The sequence below is a fragment of the Onychostruthus taczanowskii genome, unplaced genomic scaffold (genome assembly GCF_017590055.1).
Source record: "Onychostruthus taczanowskii isolate IOZ18803 unplaced genomic scaffold, ASM1759005v1 scaffold56, whole genome shotgun sequence".
Classification (NCBI taxonomy): Eukaryota; Metazoa; Chordata; class Aves; order Passeriformes; family Passeridae; genus Onychostruthus; species Onychostruthus taczanowskii.
The window spans coordinates 963,458-981,123 of NW_024503235.1; the positions used below are offsets into that span (position 1 = coordinate 963,458).

Consider the following 17,666-nt stretch of genomic DNA (forward strand, 5'->3'; position numbering starts at 1 on the left):
CTTTGTCCCGCCCGGGCCGGCCCCGCCGCCGGGCACCGCCCGCGGGCCCCCCGGCCCCTCGCCACAACCCCCCGGACACGCTGCCAGCCCCGCCCCGCCCGCGAATTAGCACAACAAACATCGTGGGGAACGCCCGCGCCAGCTGCCGCTGGGGGCTTCAAAGAGGTGAAATAATTAACAAAAAAAAAAAAAGGGAGAAACGCACAAAACACCCGGCTGTGCGAGCGAGAGCCGTCGAGAGAAGGGATTCAGCGAACAAAGAGTAAAATCAACCCCCCGGAGATGGCCGCAGCGCTCTGATGCCAGATGGACGCTCTCGGGTTTGTTGTACCCATTCCCCGGCCTGCGTTTAGTTAAACTATTTGATGTTTAAATTTAAAGTATTGAAAGCGACGTAGAGGGATGTTGCAGGTTAAAAGACAGGGAAGATATTCCCCAGGTTTAAAATCAGCGCTGTGGGTATGCAGAGACCCCGGCAGTGGCTGCAGTTTGTGTTTATATTCACGTTCTCTTGTTTTGCCTCAAAGGATCGTTTCGAAGAAAAAACCCACAAGATTTGGCCTTTGCCGTGTGTAGGATGATTAAAAATTAGGTATAGGTAAGAAATTTGCACATGGAGAGTGTTCCCTGCCCAGCACTGAGAGGCCAGTCCAGCACTGTACACCACATTAAAGGCTGAAAAAAGGAAGTTTCAGAGAAAATGGAAAAGAACGAGTTCAGTTCCAACCCCACCAAGTCAGGGCAGTACTTAAAAACAACAGATGAACATTCAGAGTTTTTATTTTGAAGTAAAGACCCTGGTTTCATTGGGTGACCCTGCATTTTTAGTTACAGAAGAGAAAAATTCCTGCTTTATCCCTAAAACAAAGCTGTTTCCTCACTGACCTGATGTTACAGGGCTGTGACCCAACCCAGGACAAGGTAAAGACTAAACAGAAGTTAGTATTCATCGTGCAGTTGTTTAAAAAGCCAGTATATATTTTAATACACAAGATATGTTGACATACCCGAGCCCAGATCTTTGTTCCTATTCTTTATTTTATGTTACACACAAAGCCAGCTGAAATTAATTTGTTTTCCTCCCTTTGCTTTGGATTTCTTGGCACAATGTAATGGTTGAAGCCTTATAGCAGCTTTTTTTTGTCTTTAGATGGAAGACAACAATATCTGCTGCAAGCCTGGAAATTCCACTCATTAATTAACAACTCTCCTACAATGCACATCAGCAGATTTTTGCTTTGTTTCTATCTCTAGTGTGTTTATTTCTGCTAAAACACCATCTCACCCCAGCGTGTGGATGTTCTCAAGCCAGGACGTGTCAGTGGGATTAAGAAACAGCATTTTGCAGGCTGCAAATGTTCTGCTCTTGTCTGGGCAGCACAACAGCGTGTACTTTTCAGTTCAGAACAAGGGTGACACAAGGTCTGGCTGTTTGTCCTTGCTATCTTTGAGATAATTAAAGAAACATCTTGTCTTTCAGAGCTGGTTTTGGGGTCAGGCTGACACATTCAGCCTGGGGGAGCAGGAAATGTCAGTGATAAGCCATTCCTGTATTTGTGCAGGAACTGTTCCACTGAAACAAATCGAGTCATTTGGAGGCCAAGCAGGAACACGAGGGTGTTTTTGAAATCAAAGGGACAAATACCCCAAACACCACAAAGTCCAGCTTGCAAAGTTCTGTGCTTCACTCTTCAGCTGTTAGAACCCTGGCTGGTTTCCTCCCTGGAGTGGAAGGAAAGGAGATGCTTCCACAGCTGTGGAAACCACAACAGACAGAAGAAGAGTTCCTGCTGCATCCTGAAGACACAGCACAGACTGAATCCTGAGCTTCTGTCTCAATCCTTTATCATCACCACCTGAGATTCCTTCAACAGGAGCTACTTCACTCCTTCAAGTGCTGAGTTTTAAACCCTCTTCCTTTTCAAAGGTCTCCCTGTGACATTTGTGACTGCTATGCATGTGACACTACGTCAGCCTCAGTTACTCACGGGCAGACTGGGATATTTTAGCTGCCTCCAGGATCGTGCTGTGCTCACCCTGATGTGCTGCAGCCCTGCAGGTGCCACAGACCCAGTTCCAGAGGCAGAGCCCTCGAACACAGTGCTCCCAAACCCACCCTGCTGTGCCACGTGGGGACACAGACTCAGTGACCTCCACTGCACCCTCTCATAACCTGTACACACAACAGGGACACGAGTTTTCTATTGTGCAAGTGTCTGCTCTGTCTGGATTATTCCACTTCCTCCAGGTACTCCAAAGATGACTGCAATAAATCCCAGCTTCCCTCATGTTCCCAGGCAGCTGTGTTACCCAGATCCTCCTCAGCTCCCCACCACGCTTCTGCTGCCACGGTGACAGCACCTCAAAGTTTTCCCCAGCCACCTTTATTTTTCACTCAGCACCTCCACTCCCTCTCAGAGCAAACATTAATCCAGCCCAGGGAAGCAGCTCCATCTGTGCTGGCACTGCCACAACCAGCAAGTCCCAGTGAAGACAAAGCCTCCAGAGCTTCATTAGCCCCAAATTAAGATGCTCCCAGCTGTGGCTGAGCTGGATCTCAGCACACACATGCTCCTGCCCGAGTGTTTCAGTGGAGCTGCTGAGCGTGGATGCTGCAGGAAGTCTGCAGCACGGATGACTCATTTGTTAAATCAATAGTGAACCATTGCCCCAGTTTTATTTCACAGTGACGAGTTTCCGGCAGTGGGTGACTTTCAGTAAACCCAAGATGTTTACTTTTTGTGGCTCCAAGAGCCCCGTGACACACTTGAAACTCGTTAGACGTTTCCACCTGAGCCAAACATTAACCAGATTGTTAATCTAAGTTTCCTCATGAGGGAAATGTGCGAGTTTGTGTTTTCTTTAAAATGTGCATGAAAGCACTGGGTGTACAGTAATGTTTAGAATATCCTTTATTCTGCCTGGCAGAGGACCCGTGTTCTTTAAATAACGCCCAGGATATTCACAGCAGTGAGCTACAGGAACTGAGCAGACATTTGAACCTCTGCAGGGTAAACAGAGAAGAGGCTCAAGAACCCAAACAATGTGATAAAACTACACATTTTTATCACTTAAATCTCCTTATAAGTATATTGATATAAGCTTTAGACATGAATTAAGTTGGTGTCCACCAGCACCTGAGTTAGATCAGCTCCAGAACACAAGTTCCCTCCTCTGCACTGCTGGAGCTCGTGAGTGTGAGATCACATCGTGCACTGGTGTGTGGGGATGTGCACAGCACCAGGAGTAAAACCACCCCAGAACCGACAGGGCACTGAGCCAAACCCCGAGCCTGGGGGGTTTAAAGGGCTTGTGCTGAAGCGGCTTTGTCACAGCTGACAGCTTTTCCCACTCTGGAAAACAAACACATCCAGGCGCGACTGCCGAGTCACGCCCTGTTTTCTGCCTCAACAGCTCCCCGTTCGAACCCACACCGGCTCTGAGTCACAGAGCCCTGCAGGAACCTTCAGCCCATGTAAATCAATATGCCCGGTTCACGTCCTAGCAGCAGGGAAAACAGTTTTACCTGAACCCTCCTCCCTCCACAAGAGCAGCAGAGAGGTGTTTGTGCCGCAGGCCAGGGCACAGGAGAATCCCTCAGCCAAGCCCTGTTTGCTCTCAGGAGCTGTGCTAGACACGGCAGTAAAGCTGGGGTTTTTTTCTCAGTATTTTCTCTCTGAGTGCAGTAAAGTCACTCACCGTGGCTCTCTGAGTCACACCTTATCAAGGTGAGCAGTGCCTGACCCTCAGCCCCGTCTGCACCACCCAGTTTTCAAATTCAGCCCAGCAAACAACAGTCAGAGGAAGAGGAGCAATCCCTGTCCTCACACAGACACCCTTCCAGCAGGGGCTGGTGTCTGAGTGTCCCAGCACAGCCCCGGGGCTCTTCACTCTGCTCTGGAGACAGAAACACCACTCCTGAGCAATACCAGTCCCTTTCCCAAGCACCTGCACAGCATTGCTTCAACCCTGGGTATGGGGGTGTTCCCAAAGCAGGGTTATTCCAGCAAAAATCATTTACATTACAGGCATCAGCTCTAATGGTTTTCCTTTAGTCTGGCAGGACAATTTTTGCTATAAATCAGGGTCAAATTAAAAGTTTCTAACTATGCTGCCATAATATTATTTCTTTCCTGTGACACAACAGTTCTCCCTGCAGACAGAGGAAACTTGTGTCTGTATTTCACAGGATGCTGCTGGATGTGAAGCTATGTCAGAGCAGGGAATAATTTGGGGTTGGATGCTGCTGTTGGAACTCAGGACCAGCATAAAGAATCTTTCTGTTTTTTTCCTGCTCTTTACAATCTTGTACCTGCTCCTGCAAATTTCTCAGTTCCTGGAAACGGGAATGGAAGAATTATTTTTTGAGACAGAGCTGACAACCCATCATCTCCTGTGCTTACCCCACAGTGATGCCTCTCATCGTTGGTGGTTTCCAGTCCCCCTCCCAGCCCCGGAAGGGTCGGGCAGGTCCCTGCAGAGCCAGGGAACCCCCTTTTCCCGGCCGGGGGCCAGGAGGAAGCGCTGAGTTCCCAGTTCTGCCTCCTTCTCAAGCCTTCCCCGGGCGCTGCCCGGGCTTCCCTGGAGAGGGCAGCCGAGCACCGCTGAGCTCCGGCGGCTGCTGCCGAGCCCCTGAGCCGCACACGCTGCCCCAGGGGAAGGAGGCAAAGCGGGATTTGGATTTGGAGAGGACGGGGTGTAACCGCTCGTGATGCCACCGAATGAGGGAACTGGGATCCCAGCAGGAGGGAAAGTTGAGTTCCCAGCTGGAGAACCGAGGTGCTGGTGCTGGGATGGGGCCGTGGGGTCGCCCTGTGGGTGGCAGAGCGAGGTAAGGAGCATCCAAGGGCTAAGGATCCCATCTTTGCTTCGCTTCCAAGGCTCCCCACTACAGCCTGTATGTACATCCAACTACAGTGTGGCCAGCTCCTTTGGGATTTGGGGCCAGCTTGCCTGTCCCCCCTGACGCGGTGATATTGTCCCTGGTGTCACCCGGCAGGGAAAGCTGTCCCTGCTTTCCAGAGGCACCAGCACAGCCCAGCCCCAGGCTGCTGCCCAGCCGAGGGGGAAGTGGTCACTGGAGGAAGGATGGATGGGAGCAGGTACAGCAGCGACCACAGCCTCTGCACCCCTCTGACCACAGGGATTGTGTAGCTGAAGACCTTAAGGCATTTTCCTTCCGCTTGAAGAGAGAAAATCACCTCGTTCCTCTGGCATGAGCGGACTGTGTACAGAGAAATTGAGGGGCACAGGTGAGATTTGTGCTGCTCGTGGAGCTGCAGGCAGACAGCAGATTTCTGAGCTTGCCCTTAGACCTGCACACAACCAGGTACATCCAGATTTTTTCACGTCTGCCTCCTTGCTTCTTTCCTCCCCATACTTTTCCGTGTTCCCAGAGAAATCAGGAGGAGAACCTGAATGTCTCTTGCCTCAAACTCTGCAGCTACATGGAGAGATGAGAGGGACTGGGAGGACAATTTCAGCGAGCCGGAGGGTTTGGGTGGTTGTAGATGTGGCACGAGCAGGCAGCAGAACACAACACCCAGAGGAGAAGGGAGGAAGGAAAAAAAACTCGACACACATTCTCCGAAAGAATGTGACAGAGAGCAAGGAAGCAGAGGAAGGATTCACACGGATGGATTTCCAACCCAGGGGAATAAACCAGAATGGTTCAGCAAACCCAGACGAAACCAGAAGTGCTGTGAGAGGAGAGGGAAGCGGGCGCTGTCCGCAGCTGCAGCAGCTGCCCTGAGAGCCGGAGCGATGGGAAGCCCCAGAGCATCGGTGGGGAGGTGAGTGGTTTGTGTTTGCTGACCCACAGCATCCTGCAGCCCTGGGCCCTTTTTTCACACTGGAACACATCACCCCTGAGAGCCCTCGGCGCTGCCATGCACAGGGCAGGCTGGGATGGAGATTCTCTGCTGCACGGGAGGTTCCTGGGATTCTCTGTCAGCTCTTTGGGGTAAACTGCAAGGCAGTGTGTAACAGAGGGTGGGAAACTGGTTTTTAGGATGGATCCTTTCTTAAGGAGAAGATGAAAGGTAAGTGCTTCGTAGCAGACTGTGGGTTAACTCTTTACAGCTGATTTTGGGAATTTTTAATGTTGGAACTGAAGCGACAGGACAAGGGGGATTGGGTTCCAAGAAATCCTTCCCTGTGAGGGTGGGGAGGCCCGGGCAGAGGGTGCCCAGAGCAGCTGTGGCTGCCCCTGGATCCCTGGCAGTGCCCAAGGCCAGGTTGGATGGGGTTTGAAGCACCCTGGGACAGTGGAAGGATGGCACTGGATGGGCTTTAAGGTCCCTTCCAGCCCAAAGCATTCCCTGATTCTCTGTCAAAGGTATTTCCAGATGTCTCATGGGGATGTGATGCTGAGTTCAGTGTTTATGATGGTTTTGGTGCAGTGAGAGCAGCTCTGGTTTGCCCTGCTTTGTACCCAAACTGGCACTTGCAGCTGCTCTGCACCCACCCCATCCTGGGTTTCACTGTCCCCTCAGGCAGTCACACATGGGCAGAGCTGATAAATAATCAAATAATCTGCAGTGTGACATTTGAGGCAGACAGGTCTTACATCAGGGAGGGAATTCCACTCAGTGTCATTTAATGTGGTCAGGACAAACCAGGGTGAACAGCTAATTCCAAAATAATGGAAAAACTTCTGCAACTAAACCAGGAAATCACATACAAACTAAAATGTTTGTAAAGCAAAAGATACTTTTTGCTTGTTCAGCAAGTGAAATTTGCAAGCATTAGTGACAATTTTTTGCATAAATCACCACACTTGTTCATAGTAGGTGATCATTTAAGACATTTTCTTATATTGCAAAGCTCAAAACTCTCAGACATTCTGAACATGAAATATTCAAGAGCAGCGCTTTCAGAGTGCTTGCAGGCACAATGCACTGGCTGATTGCAGCAGGAAAATTTAATTTTACATTATCTAAGCGAGTGGTAGGTAACTTTTTAATCAGCAGGACGCTGTGATGGCTCTGTGAAGGCAGGAGCCATCCCAAGTGGAGCAGGGATGGTGCTGCTGCTGCAGGGCACCGCCAGCCCCACAGCTGGAAGCAGTCACAGCGAGGAGCTGAGGAGGAAAAGGACTTCTTCATTTGTAAATTTAATTTCCCCCAAAGCCAGTTGGAGCTATTAGGCTGGAGTGAGCTGGAGTGAGATCTGATGGGAGGGGAGCTTTCACTTTTCACTGGGGCTGTATCAGGAATGTGTTGCATTCCCAAGTATCTTAGCTGGGTTCTGTTCCTAATAACTCACTCCTCATTCATTCACTGTTGTTTGCTGGGGCTCTGCTCTTGTTGCTGGGGGGGTTCCCTATTGCAAGGACACGTTATTTTGGCAAAATATTCCCTACCCTGGGCCTTCCTGCTGGCAGGAGATGCTGTGCTGTGATCAGAGAGTTCATCCTGGGCAGAAGCTCAGGCTCAGCTGCTGCACTTCCAGGGAACCAGCCCCTGTGTGCCACAGCCCTGGCAGCTAAAGGAGGCCCAGAAGGCACTTGGCTCTTTCTTGTTGAGCTGAGCTGTCAGCCCATGGGACTCCCTGGGCTTGCCAGGCTGGATGCACAGCCATGCCTGGGGCTGGAATTCCCCAGGAGGTGGAGATGCTGCTCTTGGAAAGGGGGTTTCCACCCTGGAGGTGGGATTTGCCCCATGGAGGATGCTGCAGGTCAGCTCTCCCCCAGGAACCACATATGGGCTGGCACTTTTCCCAGGAGCTAAGCCAGGCAGGGGGCAGAGGCCACGGTCAAACAAATCTAGAGGCCCATCTGACAAGAGGAAAATGTCCCCTGGGCAGGAAAAAGCAGCTTTGTGGCCAAAAAAGCAAAAAAACAAGGGACAGGCAGTGCAAGGAGAGGAGCTCTTGGCACTGCCTGTGTTTTCACGCTCGTGCAGAGGAGACCTTTTACTGGAGCAAGCTCTGTCCTTCCCTCATAGACACAGGAGCTGCAAGGAGGGTCTGGGGAGCAGAGATCTGTCCTTGTCATTCAGCCTGAGACAGAACAGGGAAAGGAAGATCAGGGCTGGCTGATTGCTGTGAGCCCAGCACAGACTTTGAACCTGAGGCTTATCTGAGTTTTTTCAGCTTAGTGGAGAGAGCTGGGCCAGGACAGGCAGCACAGGAGTTATTTTAACATTATAAGCAGGTTCTCTCCCCTAGCAGCATAACATCAGGGATGGCATTTTGCTGCCTTCACTCCCTTGCCTGGTGTTCAGTGGTTTCCAGGCTCCTAAGGATGTTAGTTGGATATTGCACAACTGCAGGTTTGAGGATTTATGATGGTCCTGGGAATGCTGGCTGCAGGTAATGGATGCCAAGGTGATGCTGGAAGCTGCTTAATGAAGAAATGTCTTGGTTTGGATGCTGAGTTTGGCTGGGGAGGTTTGGGAACTCGAGGCAGTTGGTCCCTGCTGAGCCCTGCTATATGAGAAGTCCATCTGTCTGCTAAATCCATCTCTCTCCAGAGGGAGGGATGTTGTCAGGTTTAATAACAGCAGCTGGTAATTCCTGCTGCCTGTGAGGTGTTCCTGGGAAGGGCTGCAGGAAACGAGAGCGCTGAGATCCGAGGGCAACATCCTGTCCCTGTGTTGTTACCCCATGCAAGAGCCTGATGTAAGAGGAGGGCAGCTTGCTGCAACACCCAGCCACACGTCAGCCCAAAGTCCAGGACTCCTCCAGCCTGGAACACCAAGAAATCCCAGTCAGGATTGCCCTGCTCTGCCTGAAAGCTGCACTGAACTCCCTGCAGCCACTGCTGCCCCAGCCCTGACAGGCAGCAGGAGTCAAATGTGGGGCTGGGGCTCTTCTCTGTCACCTCCTGGGCAGCCTCTCGAGTCATTTTGGGTATTTTGCAACTCCTGAAACACAGGAAGAGAGATGAGTGTTGGGGGAATGAGTGGGGAAGGAAGTCCCCAGGCCATTATAAACCCATGTTTTATAAACCCATCCCTGCTGAGATGTCACGCACAGAGGTTTGCTGGGCAGTGCTGGCTGTTGTCACCTCCAGCAGCAGCTGAATTTCACACAGCAGGCAGGGGAGCCACAGATGGGGTGGCAGAGGTGGCTGGAACCCACAGCCCTGCCCTGCTCTGTGGCTGTCACACATCCTGGCCGTGCCTCGTGTGTTTGGGACATTTCCTCTGTCACAAGAGAGCCCAGGGCAGCGAGGGACAGTGACTTGTTTGTTCTGGGGGAAAGGGAACGCTGTCAGCTCAGTGCTGTCCTCCAGCAGAGGGAACTCACGATCCCATTGCCTGCATGAGGGATCCTGGAATCTTTTGGGAAGCGGGGTCCTGTTCCGTGGGCCCTGAGCAGTGAATCCTGGAGGAGTGCTAAGAGCTGGCTCAGGATTTGTACAATTTTCAGCGTTGCTGCTTCCCTCTTGTGGTGTACCACCGGGGTGGTACAGCCAGAGTGCCCCTGGGCTGTGGGAAATGGATCTCAGACCAACAACCAGTGGGACAAAACCTGGGAAAAGCATGGAACTTGGTTCCAGCATTTGGGCTGTGCACCTGAAAGCAGCTCTCTGTGGGCTGATTTCATTTTGCTTGCTTCCCTCTAAAGGGAGGGAAGTGTCTGGGGTGAATTCATTGCTTGTTAAGTCCTCTTCACCTCCACCTTTTTCAGAGCACCTGAAGAAGTGCAGAAGGAAGCAGAAGGCTCTCTGTGAGCTCCCAGCTCCAGGTAACCACCATGGATTCCTGCAGGATACCTGCAAACGCCTCCAAGTGCAGTGGGAACACCATGGAGTGCTTCATGGTGCTCAGCACGCAGGCACAGAAGATAAGCATTGGCATCCTGTGTGGCCTCTTTGGGACAATGTGTGTTTTTGAGAACTCCCTGGTGCTCTACCTGATTTTCTCATCCCCTGGGATCAGGAAGAAGCCTTCCTACCTCTTCATCGGCAGCCTGGCCCTGGCTGACATCCTGGCCAGCATCATCTTTGTCTGCAGCTTCGTGAACTTCCACGTGTTCAACGAGGTTGGTTTCTCCAAGGAGGTGTTCCTGCTGCAGCTGGGAGGGGTGAACACGTCCTTCTCTGCCTCCCTCAGCAGCCTCCTGCTCACAGCCCTGGACCGCTACATCTCCATCAGCCGGCCCTCGGAGTACAAGCTCCTGATGACCAGGAAAAGAGCCTGGACAGCCCTGGCAGTGCTCTGGGTGACCTGTGCCACCATTGCTTGCCTGCCCCTGCTGGGCTGGAACTGCTGCGTGCTGGATTCCTCCTGCTCCGAGCTGTTCCCCTTTGTGGATGACAATTACCTGTCGGGCTGGCTCTGCTTCGTCGTGGTCCTGCTGGGCTGCATCGTCTACGCCTACGCCCACGTGCTCTGGAGGGCTCGCCAGCACGTGGCCTACATGGAGAAGCACCAGGCACAGGCAGGGAAGCAAAACACCCGGATGAGGATGGACGTGATGCTGGCCAAGACCCTGGTCATGGTGCTGGCTGTCCTGATGCTCTGCTGGTCCCCCGTGCTCGTGCTGATGATCTACAGCGTCTTCGGCAGGCTGAGCGACCGCCTGCGCAAGGTGTTCGCCTTCTGCAGCACCCTCTGCCTGCTCAACTCCATGGTCAACCCCATCATTTACGCCCTGCGGAGCAAGGAGCTCTTCTCCTCCCTGAGGAGGGCGTTCTCCCACTTCAGGAGGCAGCTGAAGGCCCCTGAGGAGAGCCCAGAAGCAGAGAGCACCCACAAGTCCTCCGTGATAGAGACCGTCTGCAAGGACACCCATGCCATGTAGGGAGGCACCTGTGGGAGATCCACCCACTCAGCCTGGAAGGAACAGTCTGGAACACTTTTCTTTGTATTTTCTCTTCTGATGGGAGTTGAGGGATCAGCTGTGATGTGGAGACAGCTCCTGCTGATGTCACCCTTCAGTGCTGGGACATGAAGTGCACAGACTTTGCTCTCAGGCACAGGCTGGGATTGTTGGGATGTCCTGTGCAGGTCCAGGACTGGATGATCCTTGGGGTGTCCCTTCCAGCTTAGGATATTCCATGATTCTGTGATCATCTCCCATCAGGGGAGGTTCAGGTTGGACATCAGCAGGAATTTCTTCATGGAAAAGGTGGTCAGGCTTGGAAAGGGCTGCCCAGGGAGGTTTGGAGTCCCCATCCGTGGCACTCAGTGCTCTGGGCTGGTGACAAAGTGAGGACTGGGCACAGCTGGGACTCGATGTTCTGGAAGGGCTTTTCCAACCTCTCACTGGGGCTTCAGGATTTGGCCAGAGCTGGGGCAGACAGGACCTTGCAGGCAGCACATTTCTTCAGGCAGGTTTCAGGAGAACTGACCGAACCACACGGGTGTTTGTGGGATGTTATGTGATTAAACATACAAACCATTTTCCAGGGCTTTCTTCCTCTTCTTTCCTGGTGTACAAAGTTCTCCAGGTGACAAGTTTAAGCCCAAACTGGGGCAGATACTTTGAGCATGAGGAACTTGATTGAGGTTGTTTTTCTGCAAATTACGCAAAAGCAGCACTTTTAGCTGAATGGACAATGAAGTGGGACAGGGCCCTTCACCAGTGACCTGGAGCAGCTGGGCTCCTGCCAGCTCCCAAAATGCCTCCAACAGGGATGAGCCTGGCTGGGGCATGGCCACGAGGCCCTTGCACTCTGCCCTGTGTCCCAGAGGATGAACTGCCCAGGCTCCCCAGGGAATGGGCACAGCCCCGAGGCTGGAGAGCTCCAGGAGGGTTTGGACACCACTCCAGGGATGCACAGGGTGGATGGTTTGGGTTGTCCCCAATGTCCCTCCATCCCTCCCCGGGATATTCCCCGATGTCTGGGGCTATCTCCGATGTCCCTCCATCCCTCCCCGGGATATTCCCCGATGGTTGATGCTATCCCCGATGTCCCTCCATCCCTCCCCGGGATATTCCCCGATGTCTGGCGTTATTCCCGATGTCCCTCCCTCCCTCCCCGGGATATTCCCCGCCGTGCCCGCGGGCAGCGGTCGGGCCGCAGTCTCGAACCCGCGGCCCCCGCGGAGCAGCGGCGTGGGTGACGTCACGGCGCCATGGCGGCGCTGGCCCTGCTCGCTGTGGCGGCCGCGCTGGGCCCGGGCCTGGCCGAGCCCCGGTACCGCCCGGACTGGGCCAGCCTGGACGCGCGGCCGCTGCCGGCCTGGTTCGACCGGGCCAAGGTGGGGGTGTTCGTGCACTGGGGGGTGTTCTCCGTGCCGGCCTGGGGCTCCGAGTGGTTCTGGTGGCACTGGCAGGGCCAGCACGATGCCGCCTACGAGCGCTTCGTGCGCCGCCGCTTCCCGCCCGGCACCACCTACGCGGAGTTCGCGCCCCGTTTCACCGCCCACGACTTCCAGCCCCGGCAGTGGGCACGGCTCTTCCAGCGGGCCGGGGCCAGGTCAGCGCCGGGAGGGCCGGAGTTGGGGTCCCTGAGGGGATGGGGGTCCCTGAGGGGATGAGTGCCATGGCCGGGGATCCCTGAGGGGATGGGAGTCCCTGAGGGGATGGGGGGGTCCCTCAGGGGATGAGTGCCATGGCCAGGGGTCCCTGAGGGGATGGGGGTCCCTGAGGGGATGAGTGCCATGGCCGGGGATCCCTGAGGGGATGGGAGTCCCTGAGGGGATGGGGGGGTCCCTCAGGGGATGAGTGCCATTGGGCACGGCTCTTCCAGCGGGCCGGGGCCAGGTCAGCGCCGGGAGGGCCGGAGCTGGGGTCCCTGAGGGGATAGGGGTCCCCTGAGGGGATGGGGGGGTCCCTCAGGGGATGAGTGCCATGGCCAGGGGTCCCTGAGGGGATGAGTGCCATGGCCGGGGATCCCTGAGGGGATGGGAGTCCCTGAGGGGATGGGGGGGTCCCTCAGGGGATGAGTGCCATGGCCAGGGGTCCCTGAGGGGATGGGGGTCCCTGAGGGGATGAGTGCCATGGCCGGGGGTCCCTGAGGGGATGGGGATCCCTGAAGGGATGGGGGTCCCTGAGGGGATGTGTGCCATGGCCCTGAGGGGATGGGGGTCCCTAAGGGGATGAGTGCCATGGCCGGGGGTCCATGAGGGGATGGGGGTCCCTGAGGGGATGCCATGGTTGGGGGTCCCTGAGGGGATGAATGGTGGGTCTGGGAGTCCCTGAGGGAATGGAGGAGCCATTTCTGGGAATCTGTGTGGTAGTGAGAGCCCCTGGTCACTGAGCACATAGAGCATCCCAGAGGGAACAAGAGGGGGTCTGGGGGTCCCTGAGGGGATGGAAAAGCTTGGGAAGCGTATGGGGCTGTTCCCAAAAGGGTGCAGGGGTCTCTGAGGGGATGGGAGGGGCAAATCTGGGGATCCCTGAGGGATTGGGGGTCCCTGAACAGTGCTGGGCATCCCTGAGGGGTCATGCCCAGGATGCTGAGGAGATTGCAGGTCTGGCTTCTTGCTAAGTACTTACTGTTCATTCTTTCCCAGCATTAAAATCCACTAAAAGCCTCTCTTATTCTGGTATTTGCTTTTAAATCCAAGGGAGAGTGACAGAGGGCTCCTCACAGGGTGGTTGTCCAGTGCCTTGCTGTTTTAGTGACTGACTTTGCAGTGGGGCTGGGAAATATCTCATTTGTTCCTTTGCCATCCCAACCAAGTCCTTTTCTCCTCTCAGATACGTGGTCCTGACCACCAAGCACCACGAGGGCTTCACCAACTGGGGGTCACCAGTGTCCTGGAACTGGAATTCTGTGGATACAGGGCCCCACCGGGACCTGGTGGGAGAGCTGGGAGAAGCCCTCAGGGAGAGGTACAGCCCTGCCAGGGAGCTCTGCTCTGAGAGCAGTGAATCCTCCTGGCTCTGCTTGACAAACAGCAGAAAACCCCGAGTTCAGTGTGAGAAATGGACTGCTTGCAAATGATGAAAAATAATAAAGCCAGTAATTTAATTTCCACTGCTTCTTAATCCCCACTGAAGCCTAATTCTTCCCTCTGTGTTTTGTCCTTCAGCAACCTCCGTTATGGGCTGTATCACTCCCTGATGGAGTGGTTTAACCCTCTCTACCTTGCTGACAAACAAAAGGACTTCAAGACCCAGAGCTTTGTTTTAAAGAAGACCATGCCAGAACTTTATGACCTTGTCTTAAAGTAAGAGCCACAACCAGTTCAGAATCACCAGCATTTCCTGGTTTCAGTTCTGTAGAGAAATGTGCAAAGTGGGTGCAAAGAAGAGAAATGTTGATTTTTGCTGAGGCAAATTCTCTTTTCTAAGCAGTAAGGATTTGTGGTAATTAGAAAATAGTTCTGTAGAGAAAGCTGCAAAGTGGGTGTAAAGAAGAGAAATGTTGATTTTTGCCGAGGCAATTCTCTTTTCTAAGCAGTAAGGATTTGTGGTAATTAGAAAAGGAGTTCACTTTTAACCTGTGGAAAGTCTAATCTGTAGAATAACCAGGGACAAATTTTTCCTGCAAAAGCAATTCTCTTCAATCCTGCCTTTGTGCAGGGTGGCTGGATGTGGAACAAACTGTTCAGTATTTAGAAGAATAGAAAAGTGATTTCACTGGGAATTTGCATCCTTGCCTTGCTTCCCCTTGCTGACAAAATTAAAAGGTTTGGGCTTGTGGGTTGTTGTCCCAGCTCAAGAATGTGCCTCATAATCACCTTTGAGGTGCCAGATTCTGAGTTTTTTGAAAAACTGCACCCTCTCTTGAGCTGTGGATCAACACTTTTTTCTTTGCTGTTGCAAGAACCTCCCATAGAGTTTTGTGTGAAACAGAAAATGAAGCAAAAACCTCCTGGTGATGCCAGGCAGTGGGAAGGGGGAGTGAAACGACCCCCTACCCAAGAAACACAGTGTGGCAGGAGCAGATAATCCATTTGGAAACAACATCTATCTCCCTTAGATACAAACCAGACCTGATCTGGTCGGATGGGGACTGGGAAGCTCCAGATTCCTACTGGAATTCCACCTCTTTCCTTGCCTGGCTCTACAACGACAGCCCCGTCAAGGTACCACTGCCTGCTGCCCCTCCTGGCATTGGGTGGGTGTGGAAGGGCAGGGAGCCCTGGGATGTGTGATCAAACAGAAACTTCCTTGACTTTTGGCAAATGTATTTTATTCCCTGACAAAAAGAGCACCTTGACCGTGCTGCTGTGCCAGCTCCACTGACCTTTGCAGGATACTCAGCTTTGTTGCCTCAGCTCCCACCTGAGTGAGCAGAGGGAGGGATTCAGCCTTCTCAGGAGGGTTTCCATTACACTGGGATTCTTTAGGTGCTTCCTCAGGGGGGTGGCTGCCAGCTGGACAGCCCAGGAACAAAAGGATCTGTGCCCTGAGCTGTTTTTCCTCTCTCAGGACACCGTGGTTGTCAACGATCGCTGGGGTCGGGGCTGCTCCTGCCGCCACGGGGGTTTCTACAACTGTGCTGACAAGTACAGGCCAGGCACCCTGCCAGAGCACAAGTGGGAGATGTGCTCCTCCCTGGACAGGCTCTCCTGGGGCTACCGCAGCAACATGAGCCTGGCTGAGGTGATGGATGAAATGAGTATGATTGAGGTGAGAAACCTGAAATGGAAATAGCCTGACGAGGGTTGCTGGGAGTGAGAGGCTTCTGGAGCAGCTGATGAGGGTAAAACTCCTCAGTTTCTGTGTTCTCTGAGGTGAAGATAATGTTATCTTGCTTTATCTGCTGCAGGAGATGGTGCAGACTGTGAGTCTGGGTGGCAACTACCTCCTCAACGTGGGACCTACAAAAGAAGGGGTGATTGTGCCCATCTTCCAAGAAAGACTCCTGGCCCTTGGGAGGTGGCTGGACACCAATGGGGAGGCGATTTATGAATCCCAGCCTTGGAGGGTGCAGATGGAGAACACCACAGACACAGTCTGGTAAGGGCTCTGCTCCTCAGACAGCTGATGTTTATTTCTTACCTCCTCCTAAATTTGGAGTTTGGGGAAGTAGGTGACCCCTGTGTGATGACAGAGGGCAAAGCAGTGTTCTTGTGCTGTCTGGAAAGGTCAGGTTTGTGTCTGGTGCCCTTCACCTGCTGAACTCCTGCTCTCTCAGGTACACCTCCAAGGGACCAGTGGTCTTTGCCATCTTCCTGCTCTGGCCTCTGGACAGTGTCCTGCATCTCTCCTCGCCCATTCCATCCCCAGGCACACAGGTGAGGGGCTTAACACTCACTGAGAGCATTTGGGGGCATTTGTGGGCTGGGAAGGGCCAGCCTGGATTTGTTTGGGAGCTGGGGCAGTGGGCTCCTTGCAGCACCCCAGGCTTTGGCTCACGTGGAACGTGGCACAGGAGCTGCCAGGGAGGATTCCTGTCCTGGAATGTTTTGGTGCTGCTGTTGCAGGGGAGGGAAGCAGATCCCCCAGAGCAGGAGTGGCTGTCCTGCAGCCCAGGTGCAGTGCCCTGCTCGTGGCAGATGTCACCGTGACGCAAATGTTGCGGTGTCCTTTGCTCTGAACAAACAGGGGCAAAGCATCAGCAACAAACAAACCCCAAACAACAAACTGCAGCCTGGTGTGGCCTCCAAACACCCCTGTGTCACCCCCTGTGCCACGTGAGCCACGGCTGGGGACCTGCGGGGGCTGTGGGCTGTGCACAGGGGGCCTGCTGAGCTCCAGCTGAGTGTCCCCTTCCTTCCTCTGCAGGTGACACTGCTGGGGTTTGGTGGCACTCTGGAGTGGCAGAACCAGCCAGGGAAAGGGATGCTCATAACCCTGCCCTACATGCTGCCATCTCCTCTCCCCCCTCAGTCTGGCTGGGTGGTGAAGCTCGAGGGTGTGAAGTGATGCCTGTGGGGGGACACAGCATCTCCCACTGCCTTTCTTTTTGATTGAACCCAAGAGGAATTTTATGTTTCATGTTGAATACATTATTTTTCACTTGAGAGAATCTCTCCTCCAGTCTCTGTTGCCCAATTGTGTTACTTCAGTGTTGGTTGGAACAGTTGTGATCAGCTGCTTCCATGATGAATAAATCCAATGGAAGCTTGCTGGAAGAGATCTGGAAGAAATCATCTGTTAAAAAATGATGCAAATCCACGAACAAACTTTTATTGATATTCTGCTAGAGACAGCTACAACAAAAGGTTTTGTTCTCAGTGAATTTAAGAAACTCCACCGTTGTGAACTGCACTTGTGACTTCTGCTGGCACCCCTGAACTTGTGAACTTGGAGTCCCGGTGAGAGCAGTTTGAACGTCTCAGAAAGGGTCGAGCAAGGTTTGAACGTCTCAGAAAGGGCCGAGCAAGGTGTGAACGCCTCAGAAAGGGCCGAGCAAGGTGTGAACGCCTCAGAAAGGGCCGAGCAAGGTTTGAACGTCTCAGAAAGGGCCGAGCAGCGTGAGTGTGGCCGATGAGGCTGCTCCAGACAGCGCAGGTTGTTGTGAAGGCACCACAGCGCTGCAGGCAGGCTGTGTTTTGTTCCTGCCCCAGCCGGGACACCGGGAGCCGAGCTCCAGCAGAGCCCCGGGGCAGGGCCACGTGCGGAGCCGCTGCCGTGGCGCTCGAGTGACAAACATGCACCGGCCCCGGCTCCGGAGAACCGGCCGCTCCGCTGGTGACGCCGTTACAGACAAAAAAATGGGACAAACGGGGACAACAGAGCGATGGCCTCTTTGCCTCACAACCCCATCCCGCCGGTGACCCCTGGCGCGGAGCGGGGCCCGCCCCAAAACAAACAGCCCCGTGTTTGCTCGGCGCACCGGGCAGCGCCGAAGCCGCCGCTATAAGTGCGCG

At 53.7% G+C, this 17,666-nt stretch overlaps 2 protein-coding genes across 2 annotated transcripts; both read left to right on the forward strand.

Annotated features, from left to right (window-relative positions):
• The first annotated feature begins 17 nt into the window (after positions 1 to 17).
• On the forward strand, positions 18 to 11,335 carry CNR2 (cannabinoid receptor 2). Its single transcript, XM_041417420.1, has 4 exons — positions 18 to 921; positions 1,696 to 1,894; positions 4,148 to 5,792; positions 9,637 to 11,335. Exon 4 carries the CDS (start codon positions 9,703 to 9,705, stop codon positions 10,750 to 10,752), a length of 1,050 nt encoding a protein of 349 aa, XP_041273354.1. The 5' UTR covers positions 18 to 921; positions 1,696 to 1,894; positions 4,148 to 5,792; positions 9,637 to 9,702; the 3' UTR covers positions 10,753 to 11,335.
• A 255-nt stretch (positions 11,336 to 11,590) lies between these two features.
• On the forward strand, positions 11,591 to 17,535 carry FUCA1 (alpha-L-fucosidase 1). Its single transcript, XM_041417402.1, has 8 exons — positions 11,591 to 12,373; positions 13,600 to 13,734; positions 13,935 to 14,072; positions 14,828 to 14,933; positions 15,280 to 15,480; positions 15,620 to 15,810; positions 15,989 to 16,088; positions 16,579 to 17,535. The coding sequence occupies exons 1-8, from the start codon at positions 12,030 to 12,032 to the stop codon at positions 16,717 to 16,719; spliced, it is 1,356 nt and encodes a 451-aa protein (XP_041273336.1). The 5' UTR covers positions 11,591 to 12,029; the 3' UTR covers positions 16,720 to 17,535.
• The last annotated feature ends 131 nt before the right edge of the window (positions 17,536 to 17,666 follow it).

Bases quoted from the DNA above. Each gene is read 5' to 3' on its own strand.
- CNR2 (XM_041417420.1), top strand. From the start codon at position 9,703: ATGGATTCCTGCAGGATACCTGCAAACGCCTCCAAGTGCAGTGGGAAC.
- FUCA1 (XM_041417402.1), top strand. From the start codon at position 12,030: ATGGCGGCGCTGGCCCTGCTCGCTGTGGCGGCCGCGCTGGGCCCGGGC. The intron at 15,811-15,988 runs GTAAGGGCTCTG...CTGCTCTCTCAG, and splicing joins AACACCACAGACACAGTCTG to GTACACCTCCAAGGGACCAG. The intron at 16,089-16,578 runs GTGAGGGGCTTA...CTTCCTCTGCAG, and splicing joins TTCCATCCCCAGGCACACAG to GTGACACTGCTGGGGTTTGG.